This window comes from Equus quagga, chromosome 17, assembly GCF_021613505.1.
Source record: "Equus quagga isolate Etosha38 chromosome 17, UCLA_HA_Equagga_1.0, whole genome shotgun sequence".
Taxonomy (NCBI): Eukaryota; Metazoa; Chordata; class Mammalia; order Perissodactyla; family Equidae; genus Equus; species Equus quagga.
In genome coordinates, this window is record NC_060283.1 from 9,341,643 (window position 1) to 9,361,556 (window position 19,914).

Here is a 19,914-nt window from a genome sequence, read left to right on the forward strand (position 1 = left end):
CCTGAAGGTGCCCCAAGTTCACTGCCTACCCCCGGAGCCTGTGTAGCCTGTGTGGAACACTTTATTCCCTTGGTTTCTTCTCCCCTTGCTGACTTCCTGTGTGAAGGTGTGGGGAAGCTGGGGGTGGTGGGCTATCCCTAATACAGGTCACCCCTCTACTACTGCAGGGCAATCCCGCCCCCCAGGGTATCCAGGTACAAAACATGAGCTGGTCTAAGCTCCGCCCCTCCACCCGAAGGATGTATCCCTGAGTTTGGGGGGGGATCTTGACAATCCATAAGGAGCAGATATCCTGGGACTGTTATCCTTGCCTTAGCCCTGGTTCTTCCTTCGTATGTTCACCCTCGGAAGGAAAAGTCATCTAGAAAGGCATTCTGGGGCTTATAAACTGCCAAGTTTGAGTCTGGGAGGCGCTCGTGAGACAAAACCTTAGGTTTGGCCTCTGGCCATGCAGCATGCTGGACCACTACGAAGGGTGGCAGGCAGGCTAGGGGCGGGGACGTTGCTTCTGGCGGATGTGACAGGATGGGCCTGAGGGGGAAATGGGAGCATAGCAAGCCCCAGTTCTACCAGGAAATCGAAATTGAATAATTTGGGGTTTATCCAACTCCTAGGAAACCAGGAGGCGATTAAGGAACGGCGCCCGGAGACGAACGGCGCCGGTCATTGACCGCACGCTTACGTTTCCGCTCCAGAGGGATCCTCTATTTAGCAAGCTGTAGAAACCTAGATTCCCTCGCAAGCTGCACGCGACCAGCGCCTGCTACGCAGTGCTTGCTGGGATTCCCTTGTCCCGTGATCCTTGGCTCTAGCCGCCCGTGTGCCTTCACCTGGATCGGGGAACGTCGACTTCCAGATTCCAGGGGGGGTGGGAGTGGGTATCAAGTTGGTGAGGACAGGGGCAGCCATTTTGAGACCAGACGAGCACGGGAGAGACCATATTGAGAACTCTGGAGGCCTGGGGCCGCCATTTTAAGAATGGGGGCTGGCTGAGAAGCCCTGTACGGACAACGCAGTGACGTGGGGCCGCCATATTGGAGCCGTCCCTTGGCGGCGGCCATCTTGGGCAGGACCCGCCGTGGGCGCGGCCATCTTAGAAGTGAAACCGGCCCCTTCGCAGGAACTGGAGTCGAGCTCCTCCCCTCCGTTACTGGGTTCCTCCTGTCTGCGACTCCCCTCCGGGATCCCTCCCTACCTCCAACTTGTTCGGTCTGTTTTTCATTTTCACTTCATCGCCTTCTTCTGTGTGTGTGTGTGTGTGAATGCTCTCCGCAGCCTCTGGGCGTCTGTTGTAACTATTCTTCCACTTGAGACGCTCTCTCGCGCCCGCCATCCCCCAACCCCGCCGATCTCAGATCCTAGACAATGTCTAACTTTTTGACTGGCCCTGTTCCCTGGGTATGGCAAGCCTTTCCCCTGCCGCAGCCACCCCTAAATCCATTGACTATGATCCTCTCCCCCAAGAACGCTAACACAGGAGCTGTCCTCTGAGACTCTGGATGACTTTATTCTTCAAATGGCTTTACCCTTCCCATAGCTCCAGGTGAGAGTGAGAGCAAGCTCCCGGCCCTTCCCTCTCTCCATTGTCTGAGGGGGTCACAGAGGGAACGGGGCAGGAGTCTGATGGCCCTTCTCTGGGTGGAGCAAAGGGTGCCCCGAGGCAAGGAGTGAGGAAACGGGGTGGACAGACAGGTGAGGGAGGGCCTTGTGCTTCAGATAACCTCACAGGGGTCGTCAAGGAGTAGGAATATGATGCAGGGACCCTTAGGGCTTCAGAACAGTTACTGACCTAAGGAAGGGCCCAGGAGAGGGACAGATGAGGAGTTGTGAGGAAGAACAGGGCAACTCAGAGGAGGGCACAGAAGAACTTCTTCTCCCGGAAGGGGTTCTCCGAAGTGGGCACAGGGGTGATGAGGGGATCCTCACAGGCGTGGGCATCACAGTAAGTCATCAGGTCTGCTGCTGCCTTGGACACCTGGGGCACAGCCAGGAAGGGGAACCGTTAGCCAGAATCGCTGAAAGGGACTGCAGCCTCCCTCCCCAAATGGGTTATCTTTTGCCTTCTCTAGACCGCTCCTTAAGACAGTCTTCTCTTCCCTCATCGGCCACAGAGGCCTGAGGACAGCCCTTCTTACAGAGCCGGAGACTCCTCCCCTGATCTCAGGGAGTCAAGGAAAGAAAGCATCTTTTATCCTGAGGTTTGAGAATCTACAGCACAGCCTGACCAACTAATGGGCTCCAGGGTCCCACCCACCTTTATCCGGCACAAGCTGGCTTCGATCTTAAGCTGTTCCACCATCTTGCGGGCTTGCCCAATACTCATAGTGCTGTTCACAGGGGTCTCCCCTTTCATCCTGGAGAAAAGAGAGGTACACCTCAGAGCATGATAGGGGGCCTGCACGATCTCAGCTGAAGGCCCCCTCTGTGCTCACTCCTCACCAACCTTTACAAGGCTGTGGTCATGTGCCCCCATATTTTGTTCCGCTCTCATCCTCATCCTCCAGTGGCCTTTCCCATCCCTGTCTTCCTCGGCTGAGGAAATGGAGAGGGTGGGATGAGATGCTCCCCGAACTCCCACATGGGCGAGGCCACAGATCATTAAACATACAAAAGACTTAAGGCTTTTCAGCCCTTCAAGCCATGGGTGTTCCCAGCTCTGCAAGCCTCAACCAGAATGAGCCCCACCCTGATGAGGAGGGCACATAACCCCCACCTGCCCCCTCGAGCCCCAATGGGAGAAAAGCAGGATGCTCCCTTCTCACCTGAGGCCACAGGCGGCAGCAGCCCTGGGGAGTAGAGTCAGTGGGGTGCACCAAAACCTCCTGAGATGGGTGTCCCACCTTGTAGGGTGTTGCAGCTGAAAGTATCTGACGCAGCAGCAGAAGCAGCTAATACAGAGAAAGCCACTCGGGAGGGTCAGGTCAGAGGTCTGTGGAGGGCTGGTCCCAGTTTCTGCAGCTCAAGCACTGCCCAGACGGCTGGTACCTGAAGGATGAAGGATGCTGGAAGGAGCTGCTAACATCCTGGAGCATACCAACTGCCTGGCCAGTGGGGGAGCCTGGCTGCTGCCTGCAGCCCCTGTGCACACCCCCACTGTTAACTGTCTCACCACTTGCCCCTCCCTCATTGCAGGCATCCTGAGTCCGGGCTAGAGCCCTCCTCAAAGGAGCTGGAAGGAGCTGAGGCCCAGGCAGATTCCCCCCTCAAATGAGGTGGTCCAGACCTATGACAGCCCCTGCAGTGGAGTCTGTACTGGCTGCCGGGGGACCCTGCTCATTTGAAAATCTGACATCAGCTGGGCAGTCACCACCCCCCGCCCGCTACTCTGACACAGCATTTAGTACCTGAATTTTCGTTTCTCTCCCAGGGACCCGTCATTCCCCATACCCAGGAAAATGTGATGCGCCACAGGTATCAGCTGCTAGATCACCACTTCATGTTCTAGCCACAAGTGACTCGACGGAAGATCCAGGGGCAGCGAGGTACGTCAAGAAGATGTCTAAAGAAATGACAGACCAAAGAGAAAAAGAAGAAGCTGGAGAAAAAGAGGCGTGGGGAGACCAGATCAAAGAATCGGACAAAGAAGAGGTAGGGGGCATTGTGAGGACAGTCAGGGTGGGTTTCTGGAAATAGATGGGCTTCCTGGGTGGGGGTGGAGGATATTGGTTTGAGATTACCTCCCACGCCTGCAGCGTTGTGCTTGGTGCTGTGGGGAATGCAAAGATGTACGCAACACTGCCCTTACCCCCTGAGGGATTTTATTTGGGGTGAATAGACATACAAAATAGGAGGTGCCGTCTGCCGAGACCTAGTCTAGGTAATGCGCTGTGGGGACTCTGAGGGATAGTCTAGTTAGGGTCAGAGGAAGTCGATCACTCATCGTAAAAGATGGAGCTAGAACACGGAGCCGAAATGCTACCCTTCTGGTGAATAGGGAACAGCCAGTGCGCCGCGCAACGCGAAAGATGCACAGGGTCCCGCAGGCTGCAGCGTTCTCTGGGCGAATGCTCTCTGCGTTGGACGCCCACAGGTCGAAGGAGCCGTGGCCGATAAAAACCAGAGCTGGCTGATGCCTGTCTCTCTCCCCGTTTCCAGGGGTTAAATGGCCAGTGGTGACGGTGTGGGGCGGAGGGCTGTGATTGCGGCCTCGAGGGGTGGGCTGAGGGGATGCTACTGACTTGGAGCATGCCCTGGGGCTTCTCATGGGGCCTGGAGGGACGCGCCTGTCCCCTTTGGTCACGGTAACCGGAGGCTAACGGACCGCAGAGACGGACAGCTCGGAGCGCGCGGACGTGGGAAGCTCGGCACTCGGACAGGCCCCGCCCCCTGCGCCGGACCCCGCCCCCGGGCGAGGCCCGCCCCCAAGGCTGGCGGCGGGAGTGGGCGGGGCTTCCCCGGGAGGCGGAAGTTCCTTCTCGCAGCTGCGCCGGCAGCCGGCGAGGCTGGTGAGTGTGCCGAGCTCCGGCGGCGGCGGGCTGGTTTCCATGGTGGCGGGTTAGGTGGGGCTTCAGGCGCCGCGCCCACCGCCGACCCGGAGGGTGCTGGCCAGGAGCGGCCGTTGGCTTCAGGACGCTCTCCCGGTCGGGGAGAGAGCGCAGCACGAGGCGGAGAGGAGAAACTGAGGAGGCACTTGTGACAGCGCTTAGGCTGCTGGCTTTGAGTCTGTCTCTGTGACCTTAGACAAGTCGCGCATTCTCTCCGTGCAGTGTGGATTCAGTGTCATCGTCTGTGTAAAAGGGCCTTGTAAGGATGTGAAGGTGCTCATCCTCTGTATCTTATATATTGCTATGAATGAGTATCAAGATGGCCTGTCCCAGAATCAGGATGCTGGAGGACGAGTTCACCTGAGGAGCTCTGGCACTGGGGGCAGAGGGATGATTGGCTGAGAAATACAGTCATTTGGAGAAAGGCTGTATGAAACAAAGACTTTGCTATGTCCTACCATCTCTGGTTCCTCAGAGCCAGTCCAGTAACTCCTTATTGTCCCTACCTCCCCCGGGAAAGGAGCCATTCTTTCCCCTTCTCTGTCTTTTTCCAGGAACCACCAGCTGCTTCATCCCATGGCCAGGGGTGGCGTCCAGGTGGCAGGACAGCTAGGAACTCAAGGCCTGAACCTGGGGCCAGACCCCCTGCGCTCTCCACCATGGTCAATGACCCACCAGTACCTGCCTTACTGTGGGCCCAGGAGGTTGGCCACTGCTTGGCAGGCCGTGCCCGCAAGCTGCTGCTGCAGTTTGGGGTGCTCTTGTGTACCCTCCTTCTCCTGCTCTGGGTGTCTGTCTTCCTCTATGGCTCCTTCTACTATTCGTACATGCCGACAGTCAGCCACCTCAGCCCTGTGCATTTCTACTACAGGTGAGAGGGGTCTTCTTTCGAAGTAGAGGAATCCTGTGAGAGAATCGCTGCAAGGACCCTTAGAGCTTATTCAGTTCAACCTCCCTCGTTTACAGAGGGGGAAACTTGAGCCCAGTGTGCTTATATGATTTCTTACCTTTCACAGTCCAAGGCTGGGGCAGATCTGAGCTGGTAGGGCTCTAGGGTCCTAGTTCTACCTCCCGTTACTGAAATCTGGTTAAAAAGAAGAGAAAAAAAATAATCCCTGTCGTAGACTGTCATTATGAGGGTTGGTTCTATTTAGGTTGGATCAGACCACTCTCAGGGCCACTGTAGACTTCTGAGCCAGCCCAGTCCCTTAGGTCATCTTGGAACTAACCTGGCCGCATATGCTGCACACACATGCCTGTGTGCAATTTTGCTTACAATTTGAGGAGGTTAGTGAGCCTCTTGAAAACCATCTGTGGATCCCTTTGGAGGAGTTTTCTCAAACTAGACCCCAGACCCGAACTACTGAATCAGAATCCAGGGGTGGAAGCTGGGAATTTACGTTTTTATCAAGCTCCCCAAGTGAGTCTTTAGAAACACTTAAGTCTGAAACTGTTCAACTAAGTATGCATAGATTCCCGTTTAAGAATGTCTGCTCTAATGAGAGGAAATATGCTGAGGCAGCAGGAAGAGAAAGGAAGGAATATTCTGGTGGCTTGAATCTCCTGGCTGCATTTCTTCTCCATCTCTCTAACAGAGAGAAGGGTGCCTGTTCTGGGAGAAGGGATAGGAGACAGGCAGGAGCCTTAGGGGGCCAGTGAGGGATGTGGACAGGTAAGCAGACTAAGCTTAGCAGAGTGTCATCCCCATTCTCCTTTAGGACCGACTGCGATTCCTCTGCCTCCTTACTCTGCTCCTTCCCTGTTGCCAATGTCTCTCTGGGTAAGGGTGGACGTGATCGGGTAAGTATGGGAGCTCAAGATAGGTTTCGTTAGAGCTTTGATGACTTGAAATAAGAAGGCTTGAGAAAGACCTGTAGAGCAGGAATTGAGTAATAGAGACTAAGAGGAAGGCTCTTAAGGAAAGGGAGGTTAAAGAAAATTAAATTCTAAATGGATTGTGTGGATTCTTTCCTGCAGTAGATGTAAGGAATGTTCTCCTCAAATGATTTCAGCCAGGACATATCTAATAGTGAGATGTGTTTTAAACTTAAATGAATGTAAATGAACAAATCAGCTATTTCATTGGACTCAGATGGACTCTACCCAAGAGTTTTGAAAGCTTGTATGTAAAATTATGAAACTCTTGATAAATATATGTAATATGTAACCTGTCATTAGAAAGAGTAATGTGCCAGAGGACTGGCCAGATGCCAGTGTGACTTCAGCAAACCTGGAAACCCTGAGAAATGCAGAAAGGGAATCCATCCTTGTAGATTAGGCAAGCTGGTGGAGGCTTTGAGAAAGGGTAGGATCCCTGAACACTTCAAAAGGACCTTGGAAGATCAACATCATTTCTTTTTTTTTGAAGAAGATTAGCCCTGAGCTAATATTGGCTGCCAATCCTCCTGTTTTTGCTGAGGAATACTGGCCCTGAGCTAACATCCATGCCCATCTTCCTCTACTTTATACGTGGGACGCATGCCACAGCATGGCTTGCCAAGCAGTGCCATGTCTGCACCTGGGATCCGAACCAATGAACCCCGGGCCACCAAAGCAGAACGTGTGAACTTAACTACTGTGCCACCGGGTCAGCCCCCAACAACATCATTTCTGATCACTAGAGTTTTTTGAGTTGTCCGTCAGCAATGTGATTAGAAGGAATCAGTGGTCAGACTTACTAAGAATTTAAAAATCATTTGAAAATTATTTTTCAAAAGTGGTACCTGGGAGGACACTGACTTAAACATGGAAAACACAGGATAGAAATAAATGGTCATTCCGAAGGGAAGACTGTAAACTGTAGAGTCGGGTTCCTTGGGATTGGTGTGCAGACTGGCCTTATTTGGCAGTACAAATAATTTGGGAGACTGTGTACCCTGTGACATCTTCCGATTTACCACCAGTAGCCACACCCTATCAAGAAAACTTGCCAGGTCAGATGAGTAGGCCCCAAATGGAACATTTCAAAGTAGTCAAATGTGGGATGTTGGGCATTGCAACACAGATTTGTCATTCTAGTCCTGCTACTCAGGAAAGGAACTTGGAGATTATTATAGAATGTTCTGTGAAGACATTGACTCAATGCGCTTCTGTAGCTCATAATAATAATAATAAGTGGAATATACTGAGAGAGGATTAGAAACAAAGCCACAGTACGTCTGCACCAGGGATGGTACACACAGTTGTGTGGCTGCCCATTGTAGGGATCATAATGGTGTTGCGGGGAGCTAAAACAATCAGGTGTGAGGCTGCTGGATGAGGAAGGAAGGGAAAGATGAAGGGTGAGGGGAGATCCAGCCCAAGTCCCTGATAAATAAAGCAACTTGACCATTTCGTTTATTTACAGTGAACACTTTGAATGAATAGATGGATGAAATAACGTGTCTACTTCATGTGTAACACCTTGCTAGAAGTAGAAGAGGTGCTCCTGCTTTCAAGGAGCTCAGAGGATTGGTAGAAATCTATACATTGCGTTAAGTAGCGAAGTGTAAGATGCAGATTCTGCGTTTCAGAAGAATTTGTGAAGAATTTAGAGAGATCAGTGTGAGACTGTGGAGATGGTGAGGCTCCAAGGGGACCTTTTAAGATGGGAATGAGGGAACAGAGAGAACCTGCCCATCAGGCAGATACAAGTGAACAAAGACACAGAGTCACTCACAAGATTCTGGTATTAGATTCCGTGGATCCCCTTTGAGGAAATGACATTTATTTAGACAGAATTACTAGTTTAAAAAAAATACATATATATATGTGTGTGTGTATATAGATATACACATATGTTTATATGTATATACACATATATAAAACAGCTTTATTGAGATATAATTCACCTACCATACAATCACTCATTTACAATGTACAGCTCAGTCATTTTTAGTATATTCACAGAGTTGGGCAACCATCACCACAATCAGTTTTACATTTTAATCACCCCAAAAAGAATCCCATTAGTTAACAGTTGCTCCCCATTTCCCTCCAACCCACCGAAAAAACTACCTATTTTAATGTTTCAAAGAATTCAGTGAAACAACTGGCTTAGATTCATCTGCCCTATACAGGGGGTTAGGAATCCCATGGAGTCCTTTTTTTTCAAGAGGTAATTCAGACTGAAAATAAGAATCTGTACAAAGAAAGTCTTCGATCAGTGGTTTTCTACCTTTTACCCTAGGGGTAAAATGCCCAAAGCACCCTCATAGCCATATCCAGATTTTGGAGCTGATTCACTGTGGGCTAGGGCAATATTTTTCACCTCTTTTTTTTATTCCATTCCCTCTTTGGTTAAAAGCAAAAGCTTTACCATCACCCCTGTGATTCTCATATACCACCCTGAGAGGGTCATGCTACAGGATAAGAATAGCTGAATATAGTATTAGAGGAATATAGGAATGATCAGGAAAAACTACAGTATGTTTGGTGGCAAATCTTTAATCTTTTGAGGTTAATCCCAGTGAAGAAGCCTTTCCACTCTGAGTCTCAGGGTTCCACAAACAGAACCAAGATAAGGGGCCCAGAATGACATAAAGATGATCTGGAGCGACAATGACTGTGCAAGAGCTGGCTAGGGAGATGGTGAGCACCTCTGGCACTTGTTTAACTAATAATATAAGTGGGACCAGCCCCGTGGCCAAGTGGTTAAGTTCGCGCGTTCTGCTGCAGCAGCCCAGGGTTTCGCTGGTTCGGATCCTGGGTGCGGACATGGTACTGCTCATCAGGCCACGTTGAGGTGGCGTCCCACATGCCACAACTAGAAGGACCCACAACTAAAATATACAATTATGTACCACAGGGCTTTGGGGAGAAAAAGGAAAAATAAAATCTTTCAAAATAATAACAGTAATATAAGTGAAGGCAGGCTGGGCCCTAGGGGATGGCCTCACAGGGACAGGCCTGAGTCACAGATGGCCTAGTTGACAACATGATGGTTCACTTTTGGAAAACGTACACAGCCTTTCTCGGAACGGGGTAGAGAGTCTGATTCAGAAGAGCCAACAGGAGACCGAAGATCAAACGTGGGAGGGATGCATCCACCAGAAGGGGGCAGCATCTTCTCAGGATGGGAGTGATTGAGAGGCCGGCTGTACTAACCAAGGGGGCTGATGCAGAGTATTTGGAGGGGGAGGGGGAGGTGGACCAGGGACAGTACAATTAAAAATGTTGTTTTTGAAAAGAGATAGGGGCTTCCTTGGACAGGTGCTGATGTATGGACAGCCATACCGCGTTACCTTAGAGCTTGAGCTGCCAGAGTCCCCTGTCAATCAAGACCTGGGCATGTTCTTGGTCACCATTTCATGCTACACCAGAGGCGGTCGAATCATCTCCACTTCTTCACGCTCTGTAAGTATTCATGGCCTGTCTGGGAGGGTGTGGAGAATGATGATGGATGTCAGACTATCTGGGTAGGGCTTCAGGAGAAGACATCCTAGCTCTGTGGTCACAGACACATCAGGATAGGGATGAGGAGTCAGTTTACCAAGCCAGACAAACACCTCCAGATATCTGATGAGTATGTCCAGTTTTGGGGTAAAATAGGAAGCATGGAGCCGCTCTGAAGAAAGGGGCTTCTTTGGAGCCAGACAGACCTGGGCTCGAATCCTCACCCATAAACATACTAGCTAAGGAAGAACTTACTTAACCCCTTGGTTACAAAGTATTAAAATGGGAGTAATAGAAACTCCTCATAACAAGACTAGTTGGGGTTCAATGAGGAAACATGGGGTTCGGTGAGGCGTAGTGGTTAAGTTCATGCACTCTGCTTTTGTGGCCCGGCGTTAGCGCAGGTTCAGATCCCAGGCGTGGACTTACAAACCACTTATCAGGTCTTGCTGGGGTGGCACCCCACATACAAAATAGAGGAGGATTGGCACAGATATTAGGTCAGCAATAATCTTCCTCAAGCAAAAAGGAAGATTGGCAACAGATGTGAGCTCAGGGCCAATCTTCCTCACCAAAAAAAAAAAAAGAGGGTTATTAGCACGTAGTAGGTGTTCAGTATATGTTAGACTCAATTATTAATTGTCAACAGAACCAAGAAAAAAAATCATGAAGCAAATTCCTAAATGTCTACATGAGGAAGAAAGCTTCAGATGGTATACTGGGACTTAGTCTCTTCTGGATTATAGAATTATTTGGGGGAAAGGTAGATCAGAGACAGTGTTGGGCTTAACTGAGGAAGGTTTCTAGAAGAGAGGGCTTTGTTGTCCTGGAACAGAGACATGTGGTCAGGCAGGGCAGAATGGAGATGTCACTCAAGCATTGGAATGGTTGGGTCAAGACTTGGGGGGGAGGGCGTGGTAGGAAGTGAAAGTGAGGGGGCAGGGGACTTGAGGAAGAAGGAGCCTTCATAGACTGTGCAGGGGTGAGTTGGACCATAGGAACCTAAGGGTCCCCAACTTCTCCCTCCCGGCCCTGGCAGGTGATGCTGCATTACCGCTCAAACCTGCTCCAGATCCTTGATACGCTAGTCTTCTCTAGCCTCCTGCTGTTTGGCTTTTCAGAGCAGAAGCAGCTCCTGGAGGTGGAGCTCTACCCAGAATACAGAGAGAACTCGGTAAGGGGGTGATGGAGGACTGGGAGACAGCCCTCCCCAAAGCCCAGAATGCTACCCAAGCAGCCTCTGGGCTAGGTCAGGAGGGACAGCAACAGAGGCTGGAAGCGGACCTCAGATTGGGCAAGTAGGAGTGACAGCAGCAGGATCCTGGCCTGACACTGCTACCACCCTACCCCACCCCTGCAGTATGTGCCGACCACCGGCGTGATTATTGAGATCCACAGCAAGCGCATCCAGTTGTATGGAGCCTACCTCCGCATCCATGCCCACTTCACTGGGCTCAGGTGAGGAACCCCTGAAGTGGGCCTCAGTAGGTCTCATGGGTCCTTAATGAAGAGGGTCCTAAGCAGAGGGAACAGGTTTCACACAGGCCACAGGTTCTCAACCCTGGCTGCACATCAGCATATCAGTTCTCTGGTTAACTTTTAAAAAATACCAATGCCTGGGCCCTAGCCCTAGCCCACCTGAACCAGAATTTGTTATGTTTGTATCTCGTCATCAGACTTTTTAAAAGCACCCTGGGGAAGGCTGATGAGCAGTCCGTTGAGAACTATTGTCTTGAACCATTGGCTCAGCGAGTGGGAGGCAGAGGAGGTGGAGGCCGACTCTAGCCAAACTCATTCGAATTGCCCTAGAAATTACTTCTGGGAAATGAGAAGGCTGGGGCTCTCCAGTAACTTCTACTCCCTTCCTGTCCCTACTTCCTGCCTCAGGTACCTGCTGTACAACTTCCCGATGACCTGCGCCTTCATAGGTATCGCCAGCAACTTCACCTTCCTCAGCGTCATCGTGCTCTTCAGCTACATGCAGTGGGTGTGGGGAGGCATCTGGCCCCGCCATCGCTTCTCTTTGCAGGTTGAAAAGGACCCCCTCCCCTTCGTGATCCTTCTTTGACTGTAGATCCTTCTTTGGCCTGGGCATGTTGGGGACTTGGTGTAAGGGCCCTGAACACTGGTGAAGGAGGTCAGTCCTCACCGCTCAGTAGTGTCTCCTCCACAGGTAAACATCCGAAAGAGAGATGGTTCCCGAAAGAAAGTCCAGCGAAGGATCTCTGCCCGTCAGCCAGGTAAAGGTGATGGTTGAGGGCTGGGTGAGAGGCGGCTCCTGCGTCTCCAGTATGAGGCTTAAGGCACTCACACCCTGAGCTGAGTCAAAGGAAAGGCTAGAGGAGGTGGAGTTGGCACTGCTGTCCGGCACAGCCACCCCAGCCCTGTCCTGTCTTCTACCCATTTGGAGGCACAGGGTCCCAAGGCCAGGAGGAGTCAACCCAGCTGTCAGATGTTAGAGAGGACGGTGAGAGCCCTGAAGATCCAGCAGGGACAGGTATGGTGCTGCAGCCTTCGCTCCCTTCTGACTCCTCTTAGCTCTCCCCTCCAGCCTCTTCCAGTCTGACCTCTGCATTCCCCCTGTGGCTGCAGAGGGCCAGCTGTCTGAGGAGGAGAGAGCAGATCAGCAGCCCCTGAGTGGAGAGGAGGAGCTAGAGCCGGAGGCCAGTGACGGTGAGGGACACCCCGCACCAGGACCGGGTGGGATGGGTGTGGCCTGTGGGTAGGGAGGAGGCCACATGAGGTGGGGGTGGGGGGCGCTGGTTATCTAATTTCCCATTTGGGATTCTGTTTTTCCCTCCCCTGGGCCAGGTTCAGGCTCCTGGGAAGACGCAGCTCTGCTGACGGAGGCCAGCCTGCCTGCTCCTGCCCCTGCCCTCGCCCCAGAGACTCTCGGCAGCTCTGAACCCTCCGTGGGCACTTTGCGACAGCGCTCCACTTGCTCGAGTTCCTGAAGAGAACACGGCAGAGTCCCCACATCCAGCCCTTTCCCACCTGCCCCCTTTCCTCTGGCTCCCCCCAATAAACTATTTTTGTGCCAGCAGCTTCCCTGACTCGTCTAAATGGATTCAGGGCCATTTGAAAACCTTGTTTTCCCCAGGCACCCCCCGCCCCCGATTGGAGGAAGTTGTCTTGCTAGGGGCTGCCCCTGGGGAAGGCCTCCAGCCCCTGGACTATTTTAGGCACAGCTGTTTCCATTCATAAGTCTTGGAAGTCCAAGGAGAGAAAACCTATCGTGCCTACTCCATCCACGTGACTCTCATCTCCCTCTGGGGAGGGGGTTAGTGCAGGGCGGGTCCGGAGAGCTGCGCTACATCATTCTGGCCTCTGCACCCCTCCCGTTCTCTGTCCATGAGGAGGCAGGAGACAGGAAATGACTGCCATGGATGTGGTATGATTTGTACTGAAACAGCATTTTGTAGTCCAGGCCCCATGCTGTCCACAGCTGTTTTCCTCTCTGACACCAGCCAGGTGGCTCTCCCCTCTGCTCCCCTCCTCACATCCCTTCACATGACTCTAGCCTTTGGATTGATTCTCAGCTCCTGGCTGCTGTCCACATTCCACTCCCCTGTCAGAACCCAGGCATCCTGGCCTCCAGCTGAAACCGCTGCATGTGGCTTCCCGCATCCCTGGCCCTGTGACTCAGGCCATCTGTAGGGAGCAGCCCTGTTCTTGGCATTCACGGGGAAGAGGGGGCAGAGGGAGGGGGGCTAGGTGGTGACATCACGGTTGAAAGGGTATAAATGCTTCGAGCCAAAACAGAATTGAAATTGAAGATACTGACAAAACCTGACTGCGCAGCCTGTGCTCCTGGGGACCCTTCAGCCTGATAACCACAGACGTCTCGTCGTAGATTCCCGCGGCAACAAGGCCTACCACTGGTGAGGGGCTGCGTCGGGCCAGAGAGGAGTGGAGGGAGGTGGGACAGGCTGGAGGGACCAGGACTCCATCCACAGGTGGGGAGTGAGAATTCAGGCTCCTTACTTCCCTCTTCTGTTCTTCTCTTCTTTCTCACTAATGCCTCCTTTCTGGGTTTTTCTGTGTGTCGCTGACTGATACTTGTTTTACTCAGTTCTTTTCTCTGGGTGGCAGCTGGGAATTATTCCACCTTTCTTCCCTAAGTGGAGTAAATCATTTCCTCCTCTTCTCTCTCCCAGCACTTTGTTTATTCATTAACTCTTTCTAGTGTTTCACACATTGCTGGTCACACTCTGTCTCTCTCACCTCAAACCAGATTTTACTCTTTTTTGCCAAAAACAAAGCACGTAGGCTGTTTAGAAGTGCGTTGACAAGTGAGTGCGTCTGTCTCATTCCCTCCTCTCTCCTCCTCCTGGTCCCCACTTGTTTCCCTGGCCCCAAGGGGTTTTGTTAAGGGTCCAGGGCTGGAAGGCCTGGGGGCTGATCAGTAACAGTCTATATGCCTCCTTCCCTTCCAGACTCCATGCTGGGTTCTCCCTGCCTTCTGTGGCTCCTGGCTGTCACCTCCTTGGTGCCCACAGCGGAGCCCTTGACCCCTCAAGACTTTGAGGAAGAGGAGGAAGATGAGACAGCGTGGCCACCTTTCCCAGCTGTCCTCTGTGACTACGACCGTTGCCGGCACCTGCAGCTGCCTTGCCAAGAGCTGCAGAGGGCCAGCCCGACGCCCTGCCTGTGCCCCGGCCTCTCCAGCCCGGCCCTGCGGCCGGAGCAGCCGCGCCTGGGCGAAGTGCGCGTGGTGGCCGAGGCCGGCCTCGCGGTGGTGCACTGGTGTGCCCCTTCTTCCCCGGTGCACGAGTACTGGCTGCTGCTTTGGGAAGGCAGCGGGGCTCCGCAGAAGGGTCCCTCCCTCAACTCGACCGTCCGCAGGGCAGAACTGAAGGGACTGAAGCCTGGGGGCGCTTATGTCGTTTGCGTGGTGGCTGCTAACGCGGCCGGAGAGAGCAGTGTGCCCTGGGCGGATGGCAAGGGCATCGAGGGCGCCGACGGCCCAGCCTTCGGGCCCTGCGGCCGGCTGACCGTGCCCCCCAGGCCCCAGACCCTGGTCCACGCGGCCGTGGGCGTGGGCACGGCGCTGGCCCTGATGAGCTGCGCCGCCCTGGTCTGGCACTTCTTCCTGCGCCGGCGCTGGGGCTGTCCCCGCCGCACGGCCACCCGACCTGCCACGGGGCTCTGAACTGCCTCGGGGCATCTCCGGCCAATCCAAGCCAGTCCAGGTTCAGGAGGAGGTGGCGGCCCGCTGCTGCCCCGCGCAGCCTGGACGGGAGCAGAACTGAGTCTCTTGCTCGATCTGAGAGCTCGTGGAGGTCCAGACTTTCTGCTCTGCCCCAGGCTGAGGTTTAGGAAGGAGAGAGGGTCGGCAGCTGTTTGAAGAGACCAGACAGTAACTAATTTAGGCTTTGCGTTCCAGAGGATAACATGGAAGATATTATGGAGGTACTTCTATAAGCATGTAACCTTTTAAAAATGCAAAAAACATTCTTAGCTCATGGGCCTTAGAAATCAGGCCCAGAAGGGGTTGGCTATAGTTAGCTGACCCCTGTCATACACACTCAAAAGGGCTCAGCCACTGCGGGGGGGTCTTCAGTGGGAGTCTGAGAATAAGCTGCAGCAGGATGAGAGCTTGAAGCCAGAAACCACTCCTTCTCCTGCCTTTTGTTCAGATATTGAGGAGGGGCACCCCTGAGTCAAAATCCACCTGTGTCTGAGGCAGGTAGAAATAAATGACTGATGTGGGGTGGAGAAGAGAGGGATTGCCCAAGCTGCTGTCTGGGACAAGCTTGCATTTTTGCTGGTAAAAAAATGATAATAATACAATAATACTGAGGGATTTCCCCCACTTTACCTCCATGTGTGTTTATTGTATATCCACTGTCACATTAAAGGAAACATAAAAGACATTTTCATTTTTCATGATTCTTTTCAATTCCCTGTCCACACACCTATTTTTCAGAGTAGTATACATACTTTTGAATTTATTTTTAAATTAAATAAATGTAGAAAAGTCTAAGATGGGCTAGCTCCAGTGGTCTAGGGGTTAAATTCAGTGTGCTCTACTTCACCAGCCCAGGTTCTGATCCCAGGTGCAGACCTACACCACTTTGTTAGTGGCCATGCTGTGCTGGCAGCTCACATACTAAAAAATGGAGGATGATTGGCATGGATGTTGGTTCAGGGTGAATCTTCCTCAGCAAAAAAAAAAAAAAAAAAAAGAAAAAGAAAGAAAGAAAAGAAAAGTCTAAGTTGCTACAGGGTATAATCCTCACTTCTACTGGTCTTATAACTTTTTAAAAAATTATAAAAGTAACACTTACACAAATGTTAAGTAATACTGAAGAGTATGAAGTGAAAGTTCCCCTCCTCCTCAAGAGGTCATTGCCTGTAGCAGAGCAGATCTTTCTCTATGCAATGCAATTTTTTTTTTTTTTTGGGAAAAAGATTAGTCCTGAGCTAACATCTGCTGCCAATCCTCCTCTTTTTGCTGAGGAAGACTGGCCCTGAGCTAACATCCATGCCCATCTTCCTCTACATTATATGTGGGACACCTACCACAGCGTGGCTTGCCAAGTGGTGCCATGTCCGCACCCGGGATCCAAACCGGCGAACCGGGGCCACCAGAGCGAAACGTACGAAATTAACTGATGCGCTACCAGGCCAGTCCTGCACCTGTTTTCTTTTTGCATTCAATATATTATGGGGAGTGTTCCATGTTGCAGAGCCTCCTTAGTTATGTCGAAGGCTGCATAACTTTCCATTAGGAGGATGCTCTGTAACTGACAGTAGCCCTTGCTCTTTATTGGAACATGTTTCGTTTTGGGGAGCAAAAATCCTGCTCAGAGACTGAGGCTGTCTTTGCCAATTTTTTATTTAACACAGGTTCACTGTGGGATTTACAATAGTTTCACAAGCCAATAGCACACAGGATAATGTCTCATAAGAAGCCAATAAAGAAATAACATAACATACTCCAAACCAATGAAAGATTAACCACGCTATTGTTCCAGGGAAGCAGAGATGAAAGGAATAAAGTCCAAATTGAGTTTGAGGTGTACCTTTTTATACTCTGGCACTTGGGAGACATGACAAGCCCCTGTTGATAGAGCACATTGCCAGGGAATGACAGTGCTGGTGTTGGTGGGCAGGTTGATCTCCTTCACTTGTTTGCTAAGAGGTTTGTCACCACTACCACTAAGAGAGTCACCCCTACCACAGTAGGAGCTAATACCCCAAGATCTTTGGAGAGTTTATTCAGGTCAGCAAAGTCATGACCTGACAAAAACTCAGGTCCAGGCAAGCAGAGATGAAAATTCAGAAAAACAATTCAGGTCATGCCCAGACAAAAACTCTCAGATATTCCTCACCCTCTGGGTAGTAATAGTCTAAATGTCCCCTTGCCATAGTTGATTCTCCGTATGTTCTTATCATAAGCCCTCAGCAAGGCCCCTCGGCAGCTGGGCTACTAAGTTCTTAACAATGACAACAGATGAGTTGATGACATCTTGACACAACTTACTTCATTCTTATATCAAAACAAAAGTTTTTTGTCTTTCTCATAAACAAATGGATTTGAAAACATATCAAACCAATATACAGGGGGGCTGGCCCCGTGGCCGAGTGGTTAAGTTCGCGTGCTCCGCTGCAGGTGGCCCAGTGTTTCGTTGGTTCGAGTCCTGGGCGCGGACATGGCACTGCTCATCAGACCATGCTGAGGCAGCATCCCACATACCACAATTAGAAGGACCCACAACGAAGTATATACAACTATGTACGGGGGGGGGGGGGGCTTTGGGGAGAAAAAAGATAAAATAAAACCTTAAAAAAAAAAAACAATATACAACAGAACATTTAAGTTGCCTCTGGCATTTGCTATGGACATCCTTGTTTGTTTGTGTATCTTTCTGTATTTCTATAGGTACTTACCTGGAAGTAAGTGAAAGAGGCAGGACTATACAATTTAATCATTCTTTTATGATCGGACCTCTAGAATAAATTCAGAATACATTGGTTGTCTATAATATACTTATCACACTGTAGTGAATACTTTGTGCCTTTTTTACTGGATCCCTGTATTTCCCCAGCATTTATTCATTTACAAATAATGAGGGCCTACTATCTCATCTTTTTTTTAAAAGCTTCAGTGCGTGGTTGTGTATCCTAGTTGTTAGTTGAGCTCTCCATGCGGGCCGCCACAATAGAATGACTTGAGAGAGGGCGGTGTGATTCCACAATCCGGAAATGGGCTGTGGTGCTGAGAGTGCTGAATCTTAACCACTAGACCACCAGGGCTGGCTCTATTGTCTCCTTACTAAAGACAAGATGAGAAATTTAAGGTTCTAAATGGTTTGAAGCTACGAGCAAGGAGCTGGGTTAGGATTTGGACCCAAGCTGCCCAACTCCAGGCTGACACTCTTCACTCCACCGTGGAGAGGTAACACAGCAGAGAGGTTTAATGAATGCACAGCTCATGGGTTTCAATCCCAGCTCTGCCACTTACCAGCTTTCTTTCTTTCTTTTTTTTCTTTTGAGGAAGATTAGCCCTGAGCTAACTGCCGCTAATCCTCCTCTTTTTGCTGAGGAAGACTGGCCCTGAGCTGACATCCATGCCCATCTTCCTCTACTTTATATGTGGGACGCCTGCCACAGCATGGCTTAGCCAAGCAGTGCCGTGTCCGCACCCGGGATCCGAACCCGAGAACCCTGGGCTGCAGAAGTGGAACATGCGCACTTAACCACTGCGCCACCGGGCCGGCCCCCCAGCTTTCTAACTTGAGGTAAATTATCTCATTTTTCTGTGTCTGTTTCCTGTGACTAATAATAGTATCTATATCATATGGATTATTGTGATGATTAAATATGCATTAATCATATAAAAGTCTCTAGCACATATATTATCAATATCAATACCTTATTATTACTTACCTCCTAATAAACATTTAAAGTGAGCTTTAGGGGGCCAGCCCGGTGGCATAGCAGTTAAGTTCCCACCTTCCACTTTCGCGGCCCGGGGTTTGCAGTTTCGGATCCCAGGTGTGTGGGGACCTGCACACTGCTTGTCAAGCCATGCTGTGGCAGGTGTCCCACATATAAAGTAGAGGAAGATGGGCACGGATCCTAGCTCAAGACCAGTCTTCCTCAGCAAAAAAAAAAAAAAAAAAAGAAGGAGGAGGCTTGGTGGGAGATGTTAGCTCAGCGCTAATCTTCCTCAAAAGAAAAACAAAAACTAAAAATAAATAAAGTGAGCTATACCTTTAGCAATCTAACAGCCTATGTGGTGGTGGAGGGCTAAATAGTCAACAATGACTACACAGCAGAGGGATAAGTGCTTAACCGGGTGAATACTGGAGCTGGGAAATACCGGAGCCGGGAAGTGGAGAGTGGGTGGTCAAAGCAGTTTTCCCTTAAAAAGCAAACCTAAAGCCCAGTCTGAAAAATGACTGGGAGTTAACCAAGCCCACAAAAGAAGAAGGACATCTCAGGTAGAGGGACTGGTTGCTGGAAAGACCTGGAGAAGGGAGAGGGCCTGTTTTGCAATATGCACGTTACCCTCCAGTGGTGGGAGATGAAACTGAGTACTGCCAACATTTACACAGTACAGTCTTGCCAGGCACCTAAGCTATGACAAACAGAAATGGCAAGCAATAGGATATATTGGAGCATATGAAGAAGCCATTTGGTGTAAACCTAATTGGGTCTGACTTTCTTTTTCCAAAAGGGCCTGACGTGGCCATGGGGCATGCACTGTATATCTGCTTTAACCATTTACTATGGCAAGAACAAATGCCCTTAAGATAAAGGTGCAACTTCCCCCCACATTGGCATTTCCTCAAGGATAAGCATCTTTCCTTAGGCTAGGAACTGATTGCTGTGCTCACTTTTGACCACCCAGCTCACCTGTGACCACCCAGCTCGAGACAACAGACCTGCCGCCCTGCTGTGTCCACCAAGACAGCAGACCTACCTGCTGTGTCCATCAATCGCTGTGCCGACAGAGCAGTCCTGTGGCTATTGTAAAAGGGACATTTCAATCATATGTGAAACATCCTCTTTCGGGGTATATAACCACTCTGTGCACCCCATTTCT

General features: G+C 50.8%; 3 protein-coding genes across 14 annotated transcripts; 2 read left to right on the plus strand and 1 right to left on the minus strand.

Moving 5' to 3' along the window:
• The first annotated feature begins 904 nt into the window (after nucleotides 1–904).
• Nucleotides 905–12,900, plus strand: BSCL2 (BSCL2 lipid droplet biogenesis associated, seipin). 8 transcript variants are annotated; one of them, XM_046644374.1, is made up of 14 exons: nucleotides 906–1,209; nucleotides 1,465–1,543; nucleotides 2,070–2,198; nucleotides 3,368–3,588; nucleotides 5,039–5,355; nucleotides 6,203–6,284; nucleotides 9,675–9,818; nucleotides 10,897–11,031; nucleotides 11,218–11,315; nucleotides 11,745–11,886; nucleotides 12,031–12,097; nucleotides 12,265–12,354; nucleotides 12,450–12,530; nucleotides 12,669–12,900. In XM_046644374.1, the coding sequence occupies exons 4-14, from the start codon at nucleotides 3,496–3,498 to the stop codon at nucleotides 12,809–12,811; spliced, it is 1,392 nt and encodes a 463-aa protein (XP_046500330.1). In that variant the 5' UTR covers nucleotides 906–1,209; nucleotides 1,465–1,543; nucleotides 2,070–2,198; nucleotides 3,368–3,495; the 3' UTR covers nucleotides 12,812–12,900. The 8 variants fall into 8 exon arrangements, with proteins under 8 accessions (XP_046500333.1, XP_046500330.1, XP_046500328.1 ...); XM_046644377.1 differs by lacking the exon at nucleotides 2,070–2,198 and having other exon boundaries at nucleotides 905–1,209; nucleotides 12,675–12,900; XM_046644372.1 differs by lacking the exon at nucleotides 2,070–2,198.
• On the minus strand, nucleotides 1,561–3,429 carry GNG3 (G protein subunit gamma 3). Of its 3 annotated transcripts, XM_046644383.1 has the most exons (4): nucleotides 3,345–3,429; nucleotides 2,444–2,985; nucleotides 2,255–2,354; nucleotides 1,561–1,975 (listed from the first exon to the last, which is right to left on the minus strand). In XM_046644383.1, the coding sequence occupies exons 3-4, from the start codon at nucleotides 2,351–2,353 to the stop codon at nucleotides 1,847–1,849; spliced, it is 228 nt and encodes a 75-aa protein (XP_046500339.1). In that variant the 5' UTR covers nucleotide 2,354; nucleotides 2,444–2,985; nucleotides 3,345–3,429; the 3' UTR covers nucleotides 1,561–1,846. The 3 variants fall into 3 exon arrangements, with proteins under 3 accessions (XP_046500339.1, XP_046500338.1, XP_046500337.1); XM_046644382.1 differs by having other exon boundaries at nucleotides 2,763–3,361; XM_046644381.1 differs by having other exon boundaries at nucleotides 2,444–3,361.
• A 331-nt stretch (nucleotides 12,901–13,231) lies between the features above and the next one.
• Nucleotides 13,232–15,733, plus strand: LRRN4CL (LRRN4 C-terminal like). 3 transcript variants are annotated; one of them, XM_046644013.1, is made up of 3 exons: nucleotides 13,232–13,248; nucleotides 13,620–13,738; nucleotides 14,294–15,733. In XM_046644013.1, exon 3 carries the CDS (start codon nucleotides 14,299–14,301, stop codon nucleotides 15,007–15,009), a length of 711 nt encoding a protein of 236 aa, XP_046499969.1. In that variant the 5' UTR covers nucleotides 13,232–13,248; nucleotides 13,620–13,738; nucleotides 14,294–14,298; the 3' UTR covers nucleotides 15,010–15,733. The 3 variants fall into 3 exon arrangements, with proteins under 3 accessions (XP_046499969.1, XP_046499970.1, XP_046499967.1); XM_046644014.1 differs by lacking the exon at nucleotides 13,232–13,248 and having other exon boundaries at nucleotides 13,448–13,813; XM_046644011.1 differs by lacking the exon at nucleotides 13,232–13,248 and having other exon boundaries at nucleotides 13,461–13,738.
• Nucleotides 15,734–19,914: the final 4,181 nt, after the last annotated feature.

Excerpts from the sequence above, each read along its gene's own strand:
- LRRN4CL (XM_046644013.1), top strand. The coding sequence starts at position 14,299 with ATGCTGGGTTCTCCCTGCCTTCTGTGGCTCCTGGCTGTCACCTCCTTG.
- BSCL2 (XM_046644374.1), top strand. The coding sequence starts at position 3,496 with ATGTCTAAAGAAATGACAGACCAAAGAGAAAAAGAAGAAGCTGGAGAA. Across the intron at positions 9,819-10,896 it reads TCTCCACTTCTTCACGCTCT|GTGATGCTGCATTACCGCTC; the intron begins GTAAGTATTCAT and ends CGGCCCTGGCAG. Across the intron at positions 11,316-11,744 it reads GCCCACTTCACTGGGCTCAG|GTACCTGCTGTACAACTTCC; the intron begins GTGAGGAACCCC and ends TTCCTGCCTCAG.
- GNG3 (XM_046644383.1), bottom strand. The coding sequence starts at position 2,353 with ATGAAAGGGGAGACCCCTGTGAACAGCACTATGAGTATTGGGCAAGCC. Across the intron at positions 1,976-2,254 it reads CCAGCTTGTGCCGGATAAAG|GTGTCCAAGGCAGCAGCAGA; the intron begins GTGGGTGGGACC and ends GCTGTGCCCCAG.